Here is a 20367-nt window from a genome sequence, read left to right on the forward strand (position 1 = left end):
CATAGTATATAATAAGCCCCTCCCACTGAGGCTCTTCCTCTTGAAATAGCGACATCACAAGTCACAACGAATCATAACTCCGAACCCGGAAACGTCCAACAAGTTCTAACAAATAAGGATTGTCCTCTTAAAATCCAAATGACAGCCAGAATGTGTCAGGATCGGGACAGGGATCCAACACGCAGAGTACAAAGAGTGGAAAGGTACGTATACCGGGCCTTAGAATGGCCGGACTAACGTACCGAGAGTAAAGAATAGTCAGAGACAAGCCGAGGTCGAGGGAACGAGAAGACAGATAAGCGAGAGACAAGCCGGGTCAAGGGATAACAGAGAAACAGGGTAGTACAACGAGCCGAGTCAAAACCAAAAGAGCAAACTAGAATACCAGAGCACTGAGTGACTAGACAAGCTAGAACCACGACAGGGCAATGAGCTGAAGTGAGAAGTAAGCTTAAATACCCTGGCTCTGGATAGTAATCACGCCTCTGACAAGTACCGATTGGATATCGGACACTTGAGTGACAGGTCGCTCGTGATAGCGTCATGACGTCACGTATTGAGCGTCCTGCTAGAAAAGGACGTGGATTCCTCGCGGCCGGTGTTTAAGTGACTGGATGAACCGCGAGGAACGGAGGAAACAGCTCGCCTGGACGGATAAACCACCAAGTCTCTACCTCCCTTAGAGGTAGAGGCCTCAGGTACCCTGACAGTACCCCCCCTCTCAGATACGCCCACCGGGCGGAATGAACCGGGGCGAGATGGGAAGCGGAGGTGAAATGCTCTGCGAAGGCGAGAAGCATGAACGTCCTCCTGAGGTACCCAACTCCTCTCCTCAGGACCATAACCCCTCCAGTTGACCAGATATTGCAATTTTCCCCTTGAAATTCTGGAGTCAATGATGGAGCTGACCTCGTACTCCTCCCGACCCTCCACCTGAACAGGACGAGGTGAGGAGACCTTAGAGGAGAATTTGTTGCAAATAAGAGGTTTCAACAAGGAGACATGAAAGGAGTTAGGAATGCGTAAGGCAGGTGGCAGAGCAAGGCGATACGCAACCGGATTGATACGAGTGAGAACCCTGTAAGGGCCTATGTAGCGAGGAGCAAATTTCATAGATGGAACTTTTAGGCGAATATTCTTGGTACTCAACCATACCCTATCCCCCGGAACAAAAACAGGAGCCGCTCTTCTATGCTTGTCAGCGTGTTTCTTGAACAGCGAGGAACTATGTAATAGAATTTGCCGAGTCTGATCCCATAATTTCTTCAGGTTGGCGACATGATCATCAACCGACGGTATCCCCTGAGAAGAGGAAACCGAAGGAAAAATCGAAGGATGAAAGCCATAGTTCATGAAGAAAGGGCTAGAGCGAGTTGAATCGCAAACAAGGTTATTGTGTGCGAACTCCGCCCAAGGAATCAGACCGACCCAATCGTCCTGGTGTTCGGAAACAAAGCAACGCAGATACTGTTCGATCTTTTGATTAGTACGTTCAGCAGCTCCGTTAGACTGAGGGTGATAGGCAGAGGAGAAGTTCAATTTGATGCCCATTTGAGAACAAAAGGATCTCCAGAAACGTGAGACAAATTGAGAACCTCTATCAGAAACAATCTCTGAAGGGATCCCATGTAGGCGAAAAACTTCTCTCGCAAAAATCTCCGCCAATTCAGGGGAAGTCGGAAGTTTAGGTAATGGCACGAAATGAGCCATCTTGGTAAATCTATCCACCACCGTGAGAATAACAGTCTGTCTTTTGGAAGCAGGCAAATCAACGATAAAGTCAATGGACAAACAGGACCAAGGTTTCTCAGGAATGTCCAAGGGGTGTAACAGGCCACATGGGGATGCATGAGATAGTTTAGTCTTGGCACAAGTCTCACAAGCTGCGACGAACTCCTCAATATCCTTACGAAGTGAAGGCCACCAGAAATCCTTGGATATCAGAGAGTACGTCTTGCGAATACCAGGATGACCAGCTATTTTACTTTCATGAAAACATTGTAAGAGCTCCAGTTGAAGTTCAGGAGGAACAAAGTTTCTTCCCTCAGGAGTGTTTCCGGGAGCTAGATGTTGTGACTTCAAGATCTGGTCAAGTAGCGGGGAATGAATTTTGAGACTGGTATTAGCAATAATATTGCATTTGGGTACAATGGAAGACAAAAGTGGTTCAACTGAAGCAGAGGGTTCATATTGGCGAGATAGCGCATCGGCTTTAGAATTCTTTGACCCAGGTCTGTAAGTCAGAACGTAATTGAAATGGGTAAGAAACAACGACCAACGAGCCTGCCTGGAGGACAGACGCTTGGCCTCTCCGATATAAGACAAGTTTTTGTGGTCTGTCAGGATGGTAACAGGATGTAATGTACCTTCCAATAAATGTCTCCATTCTTTCAAAGCCTTGATAACCGCTAGTAATTCTCTGTCACCAATGTCATACCTGCTTTCAGTACCGGTCAATTTTTTAGAGAAAAATCCACATGGATGTAATGGTTTATCAACACCCAACCTTTGGGATAGAACAGCACCTAAACCAGTCTCTGATGCGTCTACCTCGAGCAAAAATGGCAGAGAAGTGTCAGGGTGAACTAAAATTGGAGCGGAAGCGAAAAGCTCCTTGAGAGTTTTGAACGCAAGGAGAGCTTCAGTAGTCCAATTCTTAGTGTCAGCCCCCTGTTTGGTCATGTTAGTGATAGGTGCAATAATGGAAGAATAGCCCTTAATAAAGCGCCTATAATAATTGGAAAAACCAATAAATCTCTGTATGGCTTTAAGACCTGTGGGTAAAGGCCACTCTAGAATGGATTGGAGCTTATCCGGATCCATCTTAAACCCCTCCCCAGAGATCACATAGCCGAGAAAGGTTACCTGGGTTTGATCAAAGCTACATTTCTCCAACTTGCAGTACAAGCCATGCTGGAGAAGCTTGTGCAAAACCCTCCTGACTTGTTTGTGATGAATCTCAATGTCACTAGAATGAATGAGTATATCATCTAGGTATACAATGACGCACTCTTGCTGAAATTCCCTAAGAACCTCGTTAATCAGATCTTGGAATACTGCTGGTGCATTGCATAACCCAAAAGGCATGACGGTATATTCATAGTGGCCATATCGAGTATTGAATGCCGTCATCCACTCATGTCCCTGCTGGATTCTCACCAAGTTATATGCCCCTCTGAGGTCTAACTTGGTGAAAATTGTAGAGCCCTTCAAACGATCGAAGAGTTCGGTGATCAAGGGAATCGGGTAGGCATTTTTAATGGTTATCTTATTCAGGCCTCGATAATCAATACAAGGTCTCAAAGAACCATCTTTCTTTTTAACAAAAAAAAATCCAGCCCCGGCAGGGGAGGAGGACCTCCTGATGAATCCCTTGTCTAAATTCTCGTGAATATATTCCTCTAGGACTGAGTTCTCCTTTATAGATAATGGGTATACATGACCTCTGGGAGGCATGGTACCAGGGAGTAGGTTAATTTTGCAATCAAAGGACCTGTGTGGGGGTAAGGTATCGGCTTTCTTTTTGTCAAATACTGCCTTTAAATCTAGATACTGAGACGGAATTTGTGTCTCTGTAGGATTGTCAGAGGTATTCGATGTATTAGTTAACCCAAGAGGTAAGACCTTCCGCAAGCATTTTTCTTGACAATTCTCTCCCCACGAAACTATCTCCCCTGATTCCCAATTAATAATAGGGTTGTGTCTCCTCAGCCAGGAGTACCCCAGAACTATGGGAATAGACGGAGAAGAAATGAGCATCAAGGATATATCCTCTTTATGCAGGATGCCAACAGTCAAGTTAATCGGTATGGTCTCATGAAAAATAACAGGCTCAAGTAACGGTCTACCATCGATGGCCTCAACAGCCAGAGGTGTCTCTTTTAACTGGGATGGAATAGCATGCTTGGCAGCAAAACCCTGATCTATAAAGCTCTCAGCAGCTCCAGAATCGATTAGTGCCATAGCCTTAACTACTCCCCTCTCCCACTTTAAAGAAACGGGTAACACAAGCCTGAGCTCCTTGTAGTTGTGAATAGAGGACAAAGTAGAAACACCCAAGGCCTGTCCTCTAGAGGAACTTAGGTGCGAGCGTTTCCCGAACGATTGGGACAATTTAGGCGTAAATGACCCCTGACTCCACAATACATACATAAACCCTCCCTTCTCCTGTACTGTCTCTCCCTTTCAGTGAGATGAGTACTGCCTATCTGCATAGGTTCAGGAATACGTAAGTCTTCGAACTCAGAGATTTGAAAGGTAGGCGCTAGTTTAAAGGAGGGTCTACGGGTCCTATCTCGAGTGTTCTGCCTCTCTCTTAAGCGTTCATCAATACGAGATATAAAAGAAATTAAATCCTCCAAATTTTCAGGGAGTTCTCTAGTAGCGACCTCGTCAAGAATTACATCTGATAACCCATTCAGAAACACATCTATATAAGCCTGTTCGTTCCACTTAACTTCTGCCGCCAAGGATCTGAACTCTAGTGCATAATCCACAAGTGTTCGATTGTCCTGTTTAAGGCGCAACATTAATCTAGCTGCATTGACCTTTCTGCCAGGAGGGTCAAAAGTTCTTCTAAACGCAGCTACAAAGGCATTATAATTATAGACGAGTGGATTATCATTCTCCCATAAAGGATTGGCCCATCTCAAAGCTTTTTCAATGAGCAGAGTAATAATAAATCCAACTTTTGCTCTATCTGTAGGATAAGAGCGGGGTTGTAGTTCGAAATGGATGCTAATCTGGTTTAGAAAGCCACGACACTTCTCCGGTGACCCGCCATAACGTACTGGTGGGGTAATACGGGAAGAAGCACCTACAGTGGCTACCTCTAGACCTGAGACTGCAGGGGAGATAGAAGGAGTACGTGTCTCCTCAGGTGGATTACTAGCACGGGACAAAAGTGCCTGTAGTGCCAAAGCCATCTGATCCATCCTATGTTCCATGGCGTCAAACCTGGGATCCGAAGAACCAAGCTGACTGTTTGTACCTGCAGGATCCATTGGCCCTGTCGTAATGTCAGGATCGGGACAGGGATCCAACACGCAGAGTACAAAGAGTGGAAAGGTACGTATACCGGGCCTTAGAATGGCCGGACTAACGTACCGAGAGTAAAGAATAGTCAGAGACAAGCCGAGGTCGAGGGAACGAGAAGACAGATAAGCGAGAGACAAGCCGGGTCAAGGGATAACAGAGAAACAGGGTAGTACAACGAGCCGAGTCAAAACCAAAAGAGCAAACTAGAATACCAGAGCACTGAGTGACTAGACAAGCTAGAACCACGACAGGGCAATGAGCTGAAGTGAGAAGTAAGCTTAAATACCCTGGCTCTGGATAGTAATCACGCCTCTGACAAGTACCGATTGGATATCGGACACTTGAGTGACAGGTCGCTCGTGATAGCGTCATGACGTCACGTATTGAGCGTCCTGCTAGAAAAGGACGTGGATTCCTCGCGGCCGGTGTTTAAGTGACTGGATGAACCGCGAGGAACGGAGGAAACAGCTCGCCTGGACGGATAAACCACCAAGTCTCTACCTCCCTTAGAGGTAGAGGCCTCAGGTACCCTGACAGAATGTAGAAATCTCTTCTCATGAATACATCCTAATGCGGTGTTGCATTGCATTAAGCTGAAACGAGACTGAGAACGTTTTAGTGGTATAGCCAAAATCTTGAAAAAACGTGAGTAACCACAATCTGGCTAACTAGCAACATTACTTGTTAAATGTACTGAATATCCAATATCTAACTGACTAACACATCTATAGCATACTACAAGATAATAATAATAATAATAATAATAATAGACATACACCAGAAATGCATAGCATACATGTAAATACATTTGGCAGTGAAAGTCAACTAAACAATTTAGCAAGGAAATAGCCAACCAAATGGGAAAAAGTTAGGTATAAGCGAACGAATGCACGCTCGCAAGATGTTTACCGAACATTTAACGTAATGTGCGCGTTCGGTAGGTGAATGGCTCGAATAAGCGAACGTTGTCGCACGAACTAGTGAACATGCTGTGCCCCTGGGGCTCCCCAAAGTGTCGAGCGTAGCCATAGAAGATGGGGTATATTCCCTGAAAAGTGTGAGGGGAAAAAAGGCGGAAAAAAGGGTAGGGATACACCTAGCCCAACAGTGCAGCCCAAGCAACAAGAATGCAGATAATCCCTAAATTCCCCACAAAAACATATATATTAAAATAGTAATAATGACAAGACAAGCCAGTGAAAAATGTGAGACACACAATATTCTTACCTGACTTGTGATGGAGCAGCAAAGAAAGAGGAAGTGCCTCAGTGGGAGGTCCTGGGCACCGCCATCTTTGTGTGGGCAGATGAAGTCCCTGTGGGTCCATTGTTTTTCAATACCACTTGAGACGAAATGCTACAGATAGAAAGAGCAAACGATTTTGTAAAGCGAATTATTGATCACTGGGTCAGAAAACAATCTGACCAAAGGTACATAAAGATGACTCCCATAATGGGGGAGGGGAAAAGGCAGGGGCCGCATTTTCCAAAAATTTCAATATACATAAATACATTTAAAAAAAAAAATAAGAGATAAAATATCATAACATAAGGCCTATATTAAGATAGTAAAAAGAGTAATTTAGTGGGGGGGGGGGGGGGGGGGGTTCCATTTGTATTTCAATTCCCTGCAATTTGGAGTTTAGTGAATAAGGCACATATTGTGGTATGCACTCTTATCACTGAGCTCATTTCCTGATGATAGTGACATCTAGTGGCCATTAACGAGGGCTCATCCAGTGTGGGAACTTTCCTGTTTTTATTTTATATATATTTTTGTTAATTTACAGTACACAGGACTTATCCGTACTGTCCATACAGTAAGTACATTTCTTTCTTTCATTATGTTTTGACCTGATTGATACACACTATGTAAACCTGCAAATCTGAGCTCTGATTTATTTATACAATATTTGGGCTATGAGTTTTATTTAATCACAGTATTACTGATGGTGTTAGTAGTTTATTTAATCACAGTATTACTGATGGTGTTAGTAATTTATTGTGTGACCCTGTTTAGCATTGTATAGCTGGATGTAAAATATCTCTATTTGTTATCTATTTTTTATTATTTGTTCAATATGTTGCACTGTAAATAGCATGATATTTTATCTATTGTCTTGATTTACACCACATGTAAAAAGGTTTTATTGGCAAATTAATATTGTTGTTGGTCGGTTTCCAATGTCCTCTTGAAGAACAAACAAACAAACAAACACAAACAAGCTTGTCATATATACTTGTAATTTCCTTTAATGCTACCAGTTGAGTAATGTTAAACATTTCAGAGCCATTAGTTCTGCATGGGTTAAACATTATGAATACTACTCTGTAATACATTATGTCAGAGTGTACTATGTATCACAGCACAGTAAATAGGAGCTCATTGATAGGTTACATGGCAAATGTTTATGTTACAAACTCATGTTTAACCCATTAAGGACACAACTTCTGGAACAAAAGGGAATCATGACGGAATATTTCCTTTATGTGTCCTTAAGGGGTTAATTGATAAAGTTTGCTTACCAACCAGATTTATTCAAATACCTTATAAACATTAATATTTTGCCATAGACTGAGCCCTATGGTGTGTACAGAGGTCTCAATCTTCTCCTGTCATCCTATATTTTGTTTATTTTTACTCCATAGTCTGTTTACCTCAGAACCTATATACAATCTAGGTATGTATACAGCTTGTGGTGAGGAAGGGAAGAGGAAATGGGAGGGTGGGAATGAGGAGGAAGTTTTAAAGGAAACTCCTGGCAACATACAGGATTTAGGCATTTTGTGGGTTAAGGCTCAGTTATTCTTGTGTGTTTATTTGGTGAATGAAGTGCATGTGTTTTTAATTCATTTCATGATTAAGAGTACTTGTATAAATGATTTGCACATCCTATCAATCCTTGCTGAGCAGAGAGTTATGGGGTGTGCATATGTTTTCAAACTGAATAAAGAGAGCCTAATAACAACATGAGAAAACTCCACATCGAGCACTCTACAATCTGAAGGTCTGCAGCAAACACGAGGTGAGCATCTCTTTTATTTTATATGATTCAAAAACTTTTTTTGCTTCTTTATGTATTGTGTATGTGATGGATTAAGAAAAGAAGATGGAGCCAAGTCTTTAGATCCCTGAAGTTAGTGTGATGTGTTTTACCTGTGTGAAGAAATAGGTATCATGTAATGTTCATGTACAATGCCCTGTGTACCAATGTAGAGAGTTTGACAGTAAAATGGTGTTCCACTAGCAGCCAGTGTACTTTATGTTCTTTATAATTATTCTCACTTCTGGCTGCTGCGTTCTGTATTGCAGTGAGCAAAACAAGTAATAAACTTTCCTCATTCTCTAGATTTTCTGTTCTCAAATTCCTCAGAGCTTGAAGAATAGTGTCACGATCTCTTTACTCTCTCCAGCATACCCATGTCGTGCGGTACCCGAAGCCAACTCCTCTTGCAGCATGTTAGGCATGTCCTACGCCGGACGCTGGTATAACGCCCATTTTAATGACGCAACGCATACGCACCAACGTCATAAAATCGATGACGGGGTCCCGCGTCATCTGTACCGGCCCAGAACATTTTGGGGGCGTGGCATTAAAGCAAAATATGCTCCCTTATAAAAAGGGCACCTTTTGCTTTGTTCATTGCCCTTTTGTGGTTCCTTTTGTACCCTATATTACTACTTGATATTCTCTGTGACTACTAGGTTTATTTGTGATTTGACTCGACTTGGCTTTTGACTCTTCTGTACTCTGGTCCCCTGACTCGGCTTGTATCTTGACTCTTCTCCTTTCTGGTATCCAGACCCGGCTATTCCTGTATCACTCTACTGATCTCTGGTATCCAATCTTTTGGCTTTTCTACCTACGTTAAACCCGACAATTCTAAGGTTCGGTAATACGTTTTTAGGTTTTCTGTGGGTTTACATACTGCGTGTTGGGTTTTTACGCAACCGTGATATTTAGCTATTCTGTATAACATGCATTATGGGTACTTTTGGTGGCCTTGAATTAGACTTTTCTGTGCATTATTATTAAATGCTCTTTTTTTTTTTTTTTTTTTTAAACTAGTAAACCCATTCCTCTTCTATGTATTAAAACAAACTTCTTCAATTGCATTTCACATATTCCCTTAGCTATCATTGTATCAAACTACCTAACATTGCAGAGTTCTATTTGCTCTTAAATTCTTTACCCTGGTCCTCTGGTTTTTGAGGAGCTCAGTTGACCATCTGGTCTGTTTACTACAAACTTGAAAATAAGAAAACCAGATATTTACGACATGTATCTTTAGTAAAAGAGCGCCAAAAACTAGTGATTTTGTTAACAGTGATATAGTCCTTAGCTCTTTCCACATTTCTCTTTTGTACTACTGAATGATTTTGACAAAAAGCCAAAGGTTAGACAGCAGTGGGATGGCAATTTTAAGTTTAACCTAAAAAAAAATCTACTTAGAATATCCCATTGTTTTTATTAATTAATCATACACCCTCCTTCTCCCTCAATTACATCACTGTAGTGGTTATGGTGCCTTGAGTGCCCTTGCAACCCCCATTGTAAGTAGTCAAACCATTTTCGAAAGGTTTAACTTTTTACCTAGGGTTCACAGGACACCCATCCCTGCCTCCATTTCTTCAGACAGCAGTTGCAATCTAAGTCTTAACTCTGCGGTTCCCAAACTAGTCCTCATGCCTCCCCTACTAGTCCAGGATACATGGATTACTCAGTTTTGTCCAACGTGTTTTTTTTGTTTGTTGTTTCTAAAAACACCTTTGACACAACTGGGTAATCCCTAAATCCTGGATTGGTAGTGGGTCATGACGACTGGCTTAACTCATAGGCAAAGAGCTATCAGCTGACGCTCTCAGCCCTTACCCACGAGCCATGTAAAATATAACATTGCATTGGAAAAAAAAAAAAGCAGCAAGTTGCCGGTATATCTGGCCAATTATTTAATCTGTCAGGTGAAGCTCCATGTACAAGCGTCCATCTCCTACCTGTATTGTAAATGTTTATTTATACCTTAACTCAATTGCTTTCAGATCTACAGTTCAATTAGTTTTTTTTCCCAAATGTTCATCACTGAATTGTAAGTTGAGTGGTTATTGTTACATGTGTCCTTTCTAGTATATCACCCAAAAATTTTTTTTCAAATTGTGGGCAAAATAAATAACTATAAAATGCATTTAATTTAATTTTGTATACCATTCTAGCTTCTGCTTTGGTTATGCTATGGTTGGATCTGTGTAGTACTTTTCAGACCCCTTTTGGTACAGGGCTTCAACGCTCATTGATGGCATAGACCATCATGCGGTAAAAATACCATCAGGGTTAAATCATTGGATACCTGCGGGTCACCTCTGTTAGCTGTTGCCACAATTAGTGGTCTCAGAATGACGATGAGTGATACGTGCAGAGGTCTAAGTGAGCGCTTCACAAGGCACTATAGATCCTTCTAAACACTAAGTGATCACGCTGAGAGTATTTCTGAATGTACCCCAGACTGCCAGCAGTTAAAAATAGGGAGCGCCAAGTATCTTTCGATAAAATTAGTGGTTACAGACTGACTGATAAGCCGTGTGCCGCAATCTAAGTGAGCTCTGTGCATGGCCCTTTAATTCATTTAAATACCATGGCTGAGCAATCACACTTAGTGGAGGTGATTTTAAATTGCCCCAGTATCATGGAGACCCCAGAGACTGAAAAAGACCATAGCGAGGTCTTCCTGCATGTCCCTGAGCTCTGTGATTGGTGCTGCTGAACTTTGTTAGCTGTCCAGCAATGATCACAGCTCCTGGAGCTTTAACACGAGAGAGAGCTCTCTGTGCTGTGTGCTGGTACATCCCTCTGCTGGTGTTAGTACTGATGTCAGCAGAGGGAATCCATCTGGGCTGGGATTAGGGGCAGCATTGTAATTGAGGTACAAAGGTGGGATGTTTGCATTAGTGTGAATTTCCACAAAGTAAAACGTGAAAAAACAACACAATTTAATATTTTGACCTAGGTTTGGAATAAAATGGTTAAATTGCTAAATTAAACTGTCAAAATACTCTCAGTTACATAGCCGGGGGGATGTTGTTTCTACAAATATGTACTTTTTTTTTTTTTTTTTGTATTTTTTTTCCCATTTCTTTAAATATTTTATTCCTATGTAATATTGTGTTCTGTATACATATGAGAAATGGGGCTTTATTTTGATACCCTATATGTAAATGAGATCCTCAGTTCTTTTATGGAAATATATATATATGAGCCAACATTTTAAACCACAAGAAACATGATATATATATATATATTTCTTATGGATCTCATTTATTTGTATATTTCATAAAAAAAGGTTTAGGCAGTTGAACCATAAGGTGGCAAACATCTTGTGTGTATATTAAATACAAATCATTTCTGTATGATGAAGAAATGTATACATGGAATATATAAATAGCCATTATTTTAGAAGATTCTGAATTAGCAAGCAGAAGGAATGATCACTCATATGTTTAATTTCTAGGCTGGTGGATTGTGGGGGCTCCGGTCCTGTGTCTCTGGAGACCTTTGTTACATTCGGTGAGATCGCACACTCCCATATTAATACATCATCGTCAATATTTGCCAAGAGGATATATATTGTTGGTTTAAAAGTGGGAATGACTCATTTAGGAATAATCGCTGCCAAATTGACAACAATTTAGAAGGCGTTTAAATCTCAAAATGGACTGGAAGGTAAGACACGTACAAATACCTCCTCCGTTCTTTACTGAACCTGTTACTGTATTCATGTCTTCAATGCTTTCATAAATCAAAACAATGTGTGAGAATTAATATATTCTGGTTGGATTAAGGCATTTCCATAGCGAGATTTATGTTTTGAGCCCTGAATGGTATTTTCTCTAAGTGTAATTTCTGGGCTCAGTATTTTGTTTCCCCCTACACTGATATACGTATTTTTTTAGATGTAGGTATATTTAGATTTTACTGTAGTAAGGTTAGACTCGTGCAATTATGTCACAAACTTTCATTGCCTAGACTGTGAAAAATTGTATTATTTTACATGAATTTTATATACAAACACAAAGCACACACTAAACGTCGTGGTGTAGTGACAAGAACCAACTTATGTTCTTAGAATAATGTAGGTTATAATAACCAGGATGAATAATGTCTCCAGTTTAGCAGGATCTTCCATTTCTGTTGTTTTGGCTGTAACTTGGGAGTTGGTTCTCAGATCAAATACAATTTACTGTTCGGTGAATAATCAATAGAAAGATTAAATAAATATGTATCAGACCTTATAAGGTACAGTTAAAGTAAATAGAAAGATCCAGAAAGGGCATTAGCATAACAAAGTCTTAATCTGTTCTTTAAATGGCCCTACATCATGTGGATGCTCGATGGGGAGATACAATATTATACAGAATACATCAGGAAACATTGCAATCACAATGAACAACAAAATCGATTTTAGATCAGAAAGTAAAAAAAAAAATAAGAACTCAATTACAGAGGCACCAGCTTATTATGGTCATTAAGTATTTATCTGAATCCTAATACTTAATTCAATCTCTTTCATGTATGTATACTGTGTAATATTCGATCCATTTACCAAGCGCCAGGTAAAAATTTAAATATATATATATATATATCCCTCTGGATGATATTTTTTTTTTGTCTGTGTGTATTCCTCATTCTCGGATCCTCCTAGAATTCTGAAGGTTCTGCACGGTATGTTAGCTCTTCCTAGAACAGTTCTCTTTAGGACAGAGATCCTACCTGGATTTTGCTATGTGCCTATATAAGTAATCCAATATATATAGTTATTTATACTAACTGTTGTCATCATCGGTTTATCTCAAGTGGGCCTTTGGAAAATGTCTACCTTGGGTAAAGTAGTTTTTGAGAAGTCACGTTTCCCCTATTCTTCCAAAATCCCCAGGATGAGATGCAGAGGAGCACAAACAGACACCTATGTTATAATTAGCAATTATACACTGTTCCTAACACTGCTTTTAAACCAAATTATGGGGTGTGATCTGAAAGGACCAATGGCCAGACATCAACCACAGTTTTAACCTTTTGGGTCTCGTCATTAAAATGTTGGTTCTGCTCTTCGAAGTCTGTCAGCATATAGCTAAGAATCCTAATAAGATAAAACATATTCTACTTTTGTTTCTGACATACATACCTGAAGTAGAACTTTGGAAAAAGTCTGAAAATGTTACTGATCACATTTAGTGTTAAAACTCTCTCTCTGTGTCTATCTATCTATCTTGTATAGGATAGCTCGGTAAAACAAGAAATCCATGTGTATTCTGAAATAGTAAGATTGTGAGATGATAAAAAGAGGAAAAAGTCAACAGGGCAATGAAAACAGAATTTTTAGGAGTATATTTGTTAATATCCAATTTCACTATTAAGGCAGTAGGTTTTTTTTGTCCAAATTTTTGCACATCAAGTTCTCAAGACATCCAGCTCACTGTTTAGTAAAATGATCTCTACATGTTTCTGATCATTTTGTTAACTGGTTTTCAGCAAACCTGATCCCAGGTACTGTGCCCGGCGGGTATATATTCATTGGTCTACTAAAAAAAGATAAAGTAATAACATTTCTGTACAAAAACAGAGAGTTAGTCTGTTTCTCTAGATAAGTCAGAGCCAAGGTAAGTACTATTCAGGTTAGCGATTATGATGCAATTATTCTAATATTATTCGAATACATTGTTCACGTGGTTTGATGTTACATTTTATTTATTTATGTTTTTTTTTATAATTATTTTTTTTACATTTAATTTAATGATTTTAATGATTTTAATTTATGTTTGTGTGCTGACACAATTTACATAATCTATCAATTACATTACTGATTATAATCTCTGACGCAGTGTTTGTGTTTGTATGGAGCGAGAAAGAAATGATTATTTAGGCTGCAGCAAAATGTACTCACAATCTGTAAATAGTTCTAACTTGTACAGGAATCTAAGCATGTATCATTGCATTACAAATATTATAGATTTTATGAAATTCTTTTAGGCGTTGTATCACGTTTGCAATGTGATGCGTAAGTCATTTTATATTTTTGTATGCTAGAATTTTAACAATATATATTTTTAAACATTGGAAATTATAATATCAAACTATTTAACAAAAAAAAGTACATAAAGTACATGCATTTAGTTATTTTTGCTAGTTTCCTGGTGTGGAGATGTTATATATCTTTGCTATTTCCTGTCCTAGTGTGTTTTACAACCCACCTCCTATAGACTGTAAGCTCATTTGAGCAGGATCCTCTTCATCCCATCCTTTCTGTAAGTTTTCTTGTAATTGTGCTATTTATAGTTAAATCCCTCATCTCATAGTATTGTAAAGCGCTACGGAATCTGTTGGCGCTATATAAATGGCGATAATAATAATAATAATAATAATAATCCAGCTTAATGGTACTCACTTATTGACCTCGGAAAGACAAAAGACTGAACTGACCTTACAGCAATTAGACCTGTCACTCTGAGATACTGCGGCTGGAGCTATATCCACTGAAATGTCTCATCAGACAATAGTTACTACTGTTAAATCCAAGAGATTTAAATGGTTCTATAGTGCTAGGAATACAAAGTTGTATTCCTAATGCTATAGTGCCCCCTGGTCCCCCCTTCCCTTGTGTCACCTAACATAGAAAGGGTTAAAAACCTTCAATTTCCCCTGATGTGCCTTGGCTCTGGGTCGGCATGAGGAATCCAGCATCGTTTATGGGACTCAGAGTCCCTTAGAATTCCGAAAGCGCCTCTAGTGGCTGTCTTAGTCCTGCTAAGTAATCATTGCAGTGTCCCAAAAACTGCAATGTTTTACATTGCAGCACTAAGTGCGATAGGGATACTGTACACAAACCACTTCAATGAGCTGAAGTAGTGTGGGTGCCAATAGTGCCCTTTTAAATAAAAAGCAAGTATGTATAATGTAAACGTATCCAGTGATTTATAAATATTATATTTGAAGGTAACTACAATATTTGAAACAATCGTAATTCAATGTTAAGGCAATGTTAACCTCTTTGCTCTAAATCCCAATCGACAATCAGCGGGATTAACATGGGAAACAAAAAAACAATGTTTGTTATTTCATTTATTTTTTTTAATCATTATCGTTACAAAAACATGGATGTATTTGCTATGATAAATGATTTCCTATTTATACTTGAAAAGATAGCACATTAAATAAAACATCAATAAGCAGAATGTCTTTCAGACATTTCCTGACGACAGCAAAGGAAAGTAACCCTTGTGCTGCCAAATAGTTTTTGTGTTTTAACTGGGTAGAATGGGAAATATAAAAATAGGAAATAGAGTAATTAGGGCAGTTACATGTTTATAAAACACATCAGGTTCTTGTACAAATACACGCAGGGTTTGTTCGCTAGAGTTGTCAACTGTCTTCTAAAACTCTAGTCAAAATAAACAAGTTCGGAAAAAAATCTGTCTAGAGAGTATACACCATTCAATGTTAGGTTTCGACTGCCAATACTGGATGCAGTAAATCCCAAGTCGTTATTTCGCAGTCTTGTGAGTGGAGGGGGCAGGGCCTTCGCAGACCTCAGCTTTCAATCAAACCACGTGAACAATGTTTGACCCAGAACTGGGAAATAATCGAATAATATTAGAATAATTGCATCATAACCGCTAACCTGAATAGTACGTACCTTGGTTCTGACTTATCTAGAGAAACAGACTAACTCTCTGTTTTTGTACGGAAATTTTATTACTTTATCTTTTTTTAGTAGACCAATGAATATATACCCGCCGGGCACAGTAAGAACCTACAATACATGTCATGACCTGCTTAAAATCAGTGGGAGTTACTCTCGTTGGCAGCAGCTGCTGGTATTAATTTATTTCCTGATATGCCAGGAGGGAGCTAAGGAAATGCCTCTCCCAGCATATCTCTAAATAGAGAAGGGCTGAACTAAAACATTTATCACGAAATAGCAGCTCCTGCCCAGGAGTGAAATTTGCACCAATATCGGAATTTCCTGCTGCTGCCCTAACACTAAAGGAACATTTTCCAAAAATAAACCAGGTCTGACCATTCTTGTCTACGGGCATGTGGCAGCTGAAACCACAGGCCTAAAATTCAAGAAATGGATCAAGTTATTGTGAGGTCACCTCCAACATCTTTTTTCACAAGTTTTAGATTACTATGAACCTGAAATTAAGAAAAGCGTTTCATTTCTGCTTACGAGAACATTTCTACATTTACTGTGTATTTCTCATTGCTGGATTTTCTTTCAGCGATATAAACATGATTGAGGACTGTTTACTTCAATTCCTGGTCAATGACCTTTCACCAGCATTTAGGAAGTGCTGTCAGCTGTTTTGTTTATAAATTTAGAAAAACGATTTATTTATTTTTTGTTGTTGTTAAATAAGTTACTAATGGAGAAGAATTTAAAAATAAAAAACACAAAATGCCAACATTTATATGCAAATTGTTACGTATATAGGCTACAATACTGTAAAGATCAACCAAATCGAAACCTTTAAAAATTAAATTTTTGTGAGATAATTACTACTGGACAGATTTGGAGAAGTAAAATAAATTTGTCTTCTCAAATATATTTGCCCCCATTTTCCCCCCCAATAAAGAAAATTCAAACATTTAAGACCATTCACCACAACAGCAATAATGGTATATAGATATAAAAAAAAAGTGCAACGCATCACTACAGTATATTCTTACAAAGCAAAAACCTCTATATGTTTGAATTAAAAAAATAAAATAGAGTTTTATTACAGCTTGAGTTTATTCACTCGAATCAGGATGTCAAATTGCCATGGGAAATCTAACATAGAGGCCAAAGGAGCCAATTCGTCACAATGGGAAAAAAACATATCTATCTCAACTATTTCCCCAATTTGGTGATTTTGACTTACAATCAGCATTTTTCTTGTTGATTTCACACAGTTAACTGCACAATGAATTACTCACTTTTTTAACATATAAAAAGGCAGAACAAAGGCAATTATAATATACATAGATTATCTTCCACGACTGTCCCCTTAAATAATTGTAAATATATTAATATCTTCCATATAAGTTCCGGAATAGAAAAATATGTTTTTAGTATAATTTGCCCTTGTGGTTGTTTATATAACTGCTACTTTGTGTAAAGACTACTGGGTCTCCCTGGGATAGCTCAACTGGAGTTAAAAGGTACCGTGTCTATATCATCACCCCCTCTTTCAATGAATAACCTGCCCACTTTGTAAGATTTTATTTTTACTGTCTGACCGGTGAGCCACACAAAAGGACACTATAAATACTACATCTTATTGTAATGTGTATGGTGCTAGGACTCCTTTAGTGTACTCCCATACCTTCCAACATTTCAAATGGACAAAGAGGGACATTTTCATTCTATAGGTGTGAATGGGGTTCAGGGGGGGTGCTGTTCTGAGAAATTTTAGGTGACTTACTAGTAACAATGTAAGCAACTAAAATGTAATTTGGAACATGAACAATGTATCTAATTTACACTGACTGGTTTCCAAATACATTTATTGTAATTTTGACACTATAGTCACCAGAACAACAAGCTTAATGTAGTGGTTGCATGTCTTTGCATGCTGTAGTAGTGTTTGTTACCTAGAAACACCTCTAGTGGCCGTCACTCAAACAGCCACTAGAGGTGCTTCCTGGGTCAGTGCATTGCTGCATTGGATTGTCTATTCTGATGATCTCAACTAAGGACGCAAGCAGGCCAGAGTCAGCACCAGCAGACCCTCACTGCTCTGGACTAAAGGTACGCTTTAACCCTATTTAAGGAGAGCAACAATATTGGGTCAGGAATACATGTTTGTATTCCTGATTCTATAGTGTTCCTTTAAAGACACATTACTGGGAGTATTATTGCTGTGTAGCTCTGTTATACACTCAGACACATTACTGGGAGTATTATTGCTGTGGAGCTCTGTTATACACTCAGACACATTGCTGGGAGTATTATTGCTGTGGAGATCTATTATACACTCAGACACATTACTGGGAGTATTATTGCTGTGGGGCTCTGTTATACACTCAGACACATTACTGGGAGTATTATTGCTGTGGGGCTCTGTTATACACTCAGACACATTACTGGGAGTATTATTGCTGTGGAGCTCTGTTATACACTCAGACGCATTACTGGGAGTATTATTGCTGTGGAGCTCTGTTATACACTCAGACACATTACTGGGAGTATTATTGCTGTGGAGCTCTGTTATACACTCAGACACATTACTGGGAGTATTATTGATGTGGAGCTCTGTTATACACTCAGACACATTACTGGGAGTATTATTGCTGTGGAGCTCTGTTATACACTCAGACACATTACTGTGAGTATTATTGCTGTGGAGCTCTGTTATACACTCAGACACATTACTGGGAGTATTATTGCTGTGGAGCTGTTATACACTCAGATACACCAACAACATGGAGGTCCTAAAAAGGAGGTACATTAGGATAGAAAAGCTTAACCGAGGTATTTTGACCCACAATAGGGACTGTACCTTGTAGATCAGGAAACTTGTGAGGTATGCTACTTCCTCCAGTGTTTGCACATCCTCATTTTCTGTCCAGAGTTATATGGCAATAAAAGACTGGGGGCTGAAATAGAAGAAAATAGATTGACACAAGCTGGTAGAATTGCATCTAAAGACTTGTTGTATGATAACCACTATAATAAAATGTACAGGTAAAGGTGTGCAGATTGTCCCTTTAATCCATAATGTGCTCTGATTTGATAAACCATTATGAAAACATTTAACAAACACTTTTTTGCTATTTTATTACTGGCATTTATCAACCACCAGCGTTTGGTCAAAAATACAGTACAATATACACAGACCGATACAAAAGACAAAGAGGGCCCTGTCAGTGAGCTGAGATCTAGCAATTGATAGTCTTTTATACAAAATACTTGGCTACAATAAGCCAATGAGCTTACAATCTAGAGCAGGCATAGGCAACCTTCGGCACTCCAGATGTTTTGGACTACACCTACCATGATGCTTTGCCAGCATTATGGGTATTAAAGCCAGGGCCGCCAGCAGGTTGTCACGCTGATGGGGTCCATCGGTGGTCCACGTACTTAAAGCCACCCGATGGGCTCTATATCTTCAGGGGCCCGGTCAGCACTGTTGCCGTAAAATAGCGTGACCGTGCCCCTTTTAAAAAATTGCAGCTGCACCACAAGTGCTGCTGGGAGGAAGTGACGGCTGAGCAGAGACAGCATGGAGGCCTCAAAGAGGGAGTGCCACGCCGACTCCCATCAGCCCCAGCCACTCTCCTGCAAGGAAAAGGTAAGAAACAGGAGGGTGGCTTAAAAAATTAGATGTGTATGTCAGTATGCATGTATGTCAGTATGTATGTCAGAATGCATGTATGTATGTCTGTCTGTATGTATGTATGTATGTATGTCAGCATGCATATCAGCATGTATGTATGTATGTCTGTATGTATGTCTGTGTGTCAGCATGTATGTCTGTATGTCAGTATGAATGTATGTCTATATGTATGTCTGTGTCAGCATGTATGTTAGCTAGAATGTATGCATGTCAGTATGTCTGTATGTATGTATGTGTCTGTATGTCAGTATGTATGTCTGTGTGTGTCTGTGTCTGTATGTGTTAGTAGGTGTATGTCTGTGTATCTGTTTATTTGTGTATGTCTCAGTATTTGTGTGTCAGTATGTATGCATATATGTGTGTATGTCTGTTTCAGTATGTGTGTCTGTTAGTATGTATGTGTGTCAGAATGTGTGTATCTTTGTGTGTATCTGTGTCCTTTTGTATCAGTGCGTATGTTTGTGTCTGTGTGTATTCCTATGGGCTGGATTTGGAGGTGGTCCCTGTAGGCAGGCTTGGAGGCAGGCCCCCGGGGGCCAGACCCTGAGCTGAGTTAGGGGCCCCAATATTTCTCAAAGCTACCCTGGTGAGAGCATTATGGGAGATGTAGTCCTCAACATCTGGAGTGCCTTAGGTTGCCTACACCTGATCTAGAGGTTCAAATGGGGAGTTGAGGAAAAAGTTAGCAGGGGGGATTTGGAAGTGAAGGAATTACATAATAATTGTAGCCACTGGTAAGATGTGAAGGGAATGTGAAGGTAATTGAGTGGTATCTGAAGAAGGAAACGGGGTGGGTGGTTAGTGCTTAGTGGAAATTACGTTTCTCTATTTTATGTTTTTTAATTGTTGTTTTGTCTCTTGCTGGTTTTGTGGATTAAAGGTTTCTGGACAGGAGTGGAGAGACAAAGTAAGGTAAACTTTTAAGCTCGAAGAAGCAAGTAAAGGAGAAATAGAGGGGTG

The 20367-nt window shown here is 39.6% G+C and overlaps 1 protein-coding gene across 3 annotated transcripts in view; it reads left to right on the forward strand.

The window, feature by feature from the left end:
- Positions 1-6769: 6769 nt before the first annotated feature.
- Positions 6770-20367, forward strand: part of LOC134602114 (OX-2 membrane glycoprotein-like) — a 43296-nt gene continuing 29698 nt past the window's right edge. Inside the window, exons 1-2 of one of the 3 annotated variants that reach the window (XM_063446655.1) lie at positions 6770-6856; positions 11541-11752. In XM_063446655.1, the coding sequence (XP_063302725.1) occupies positions 11741-11752 (12 nt within the window). In that variant the 5' untranslated portion in view covers positions 6770-6856; positions 11541-11740. Of the gene's footprint in view, positions 6857-7841; positions 8063-11540; positions 11753-20367 lie in introns of those variants that run through there. The other 2 variants (XM_063446664.1, XM_063446646.1) reach the window with 2 other exon arrangements.

The sequence above is a fragment of the Pelobates fuscus genome, chromosome 1, assembly GCF_036172605.1.
Source record: "Pelobates fuscus isolate aPelFus1 chromosome 1, aPelFus1.pri, whole genome shotgun sequence".
NCBI lineage: Eukaryota > Metazoa > Chordata > Amphibia > Anura > Pelobatidae > Pelobates > Pelobates fuscus.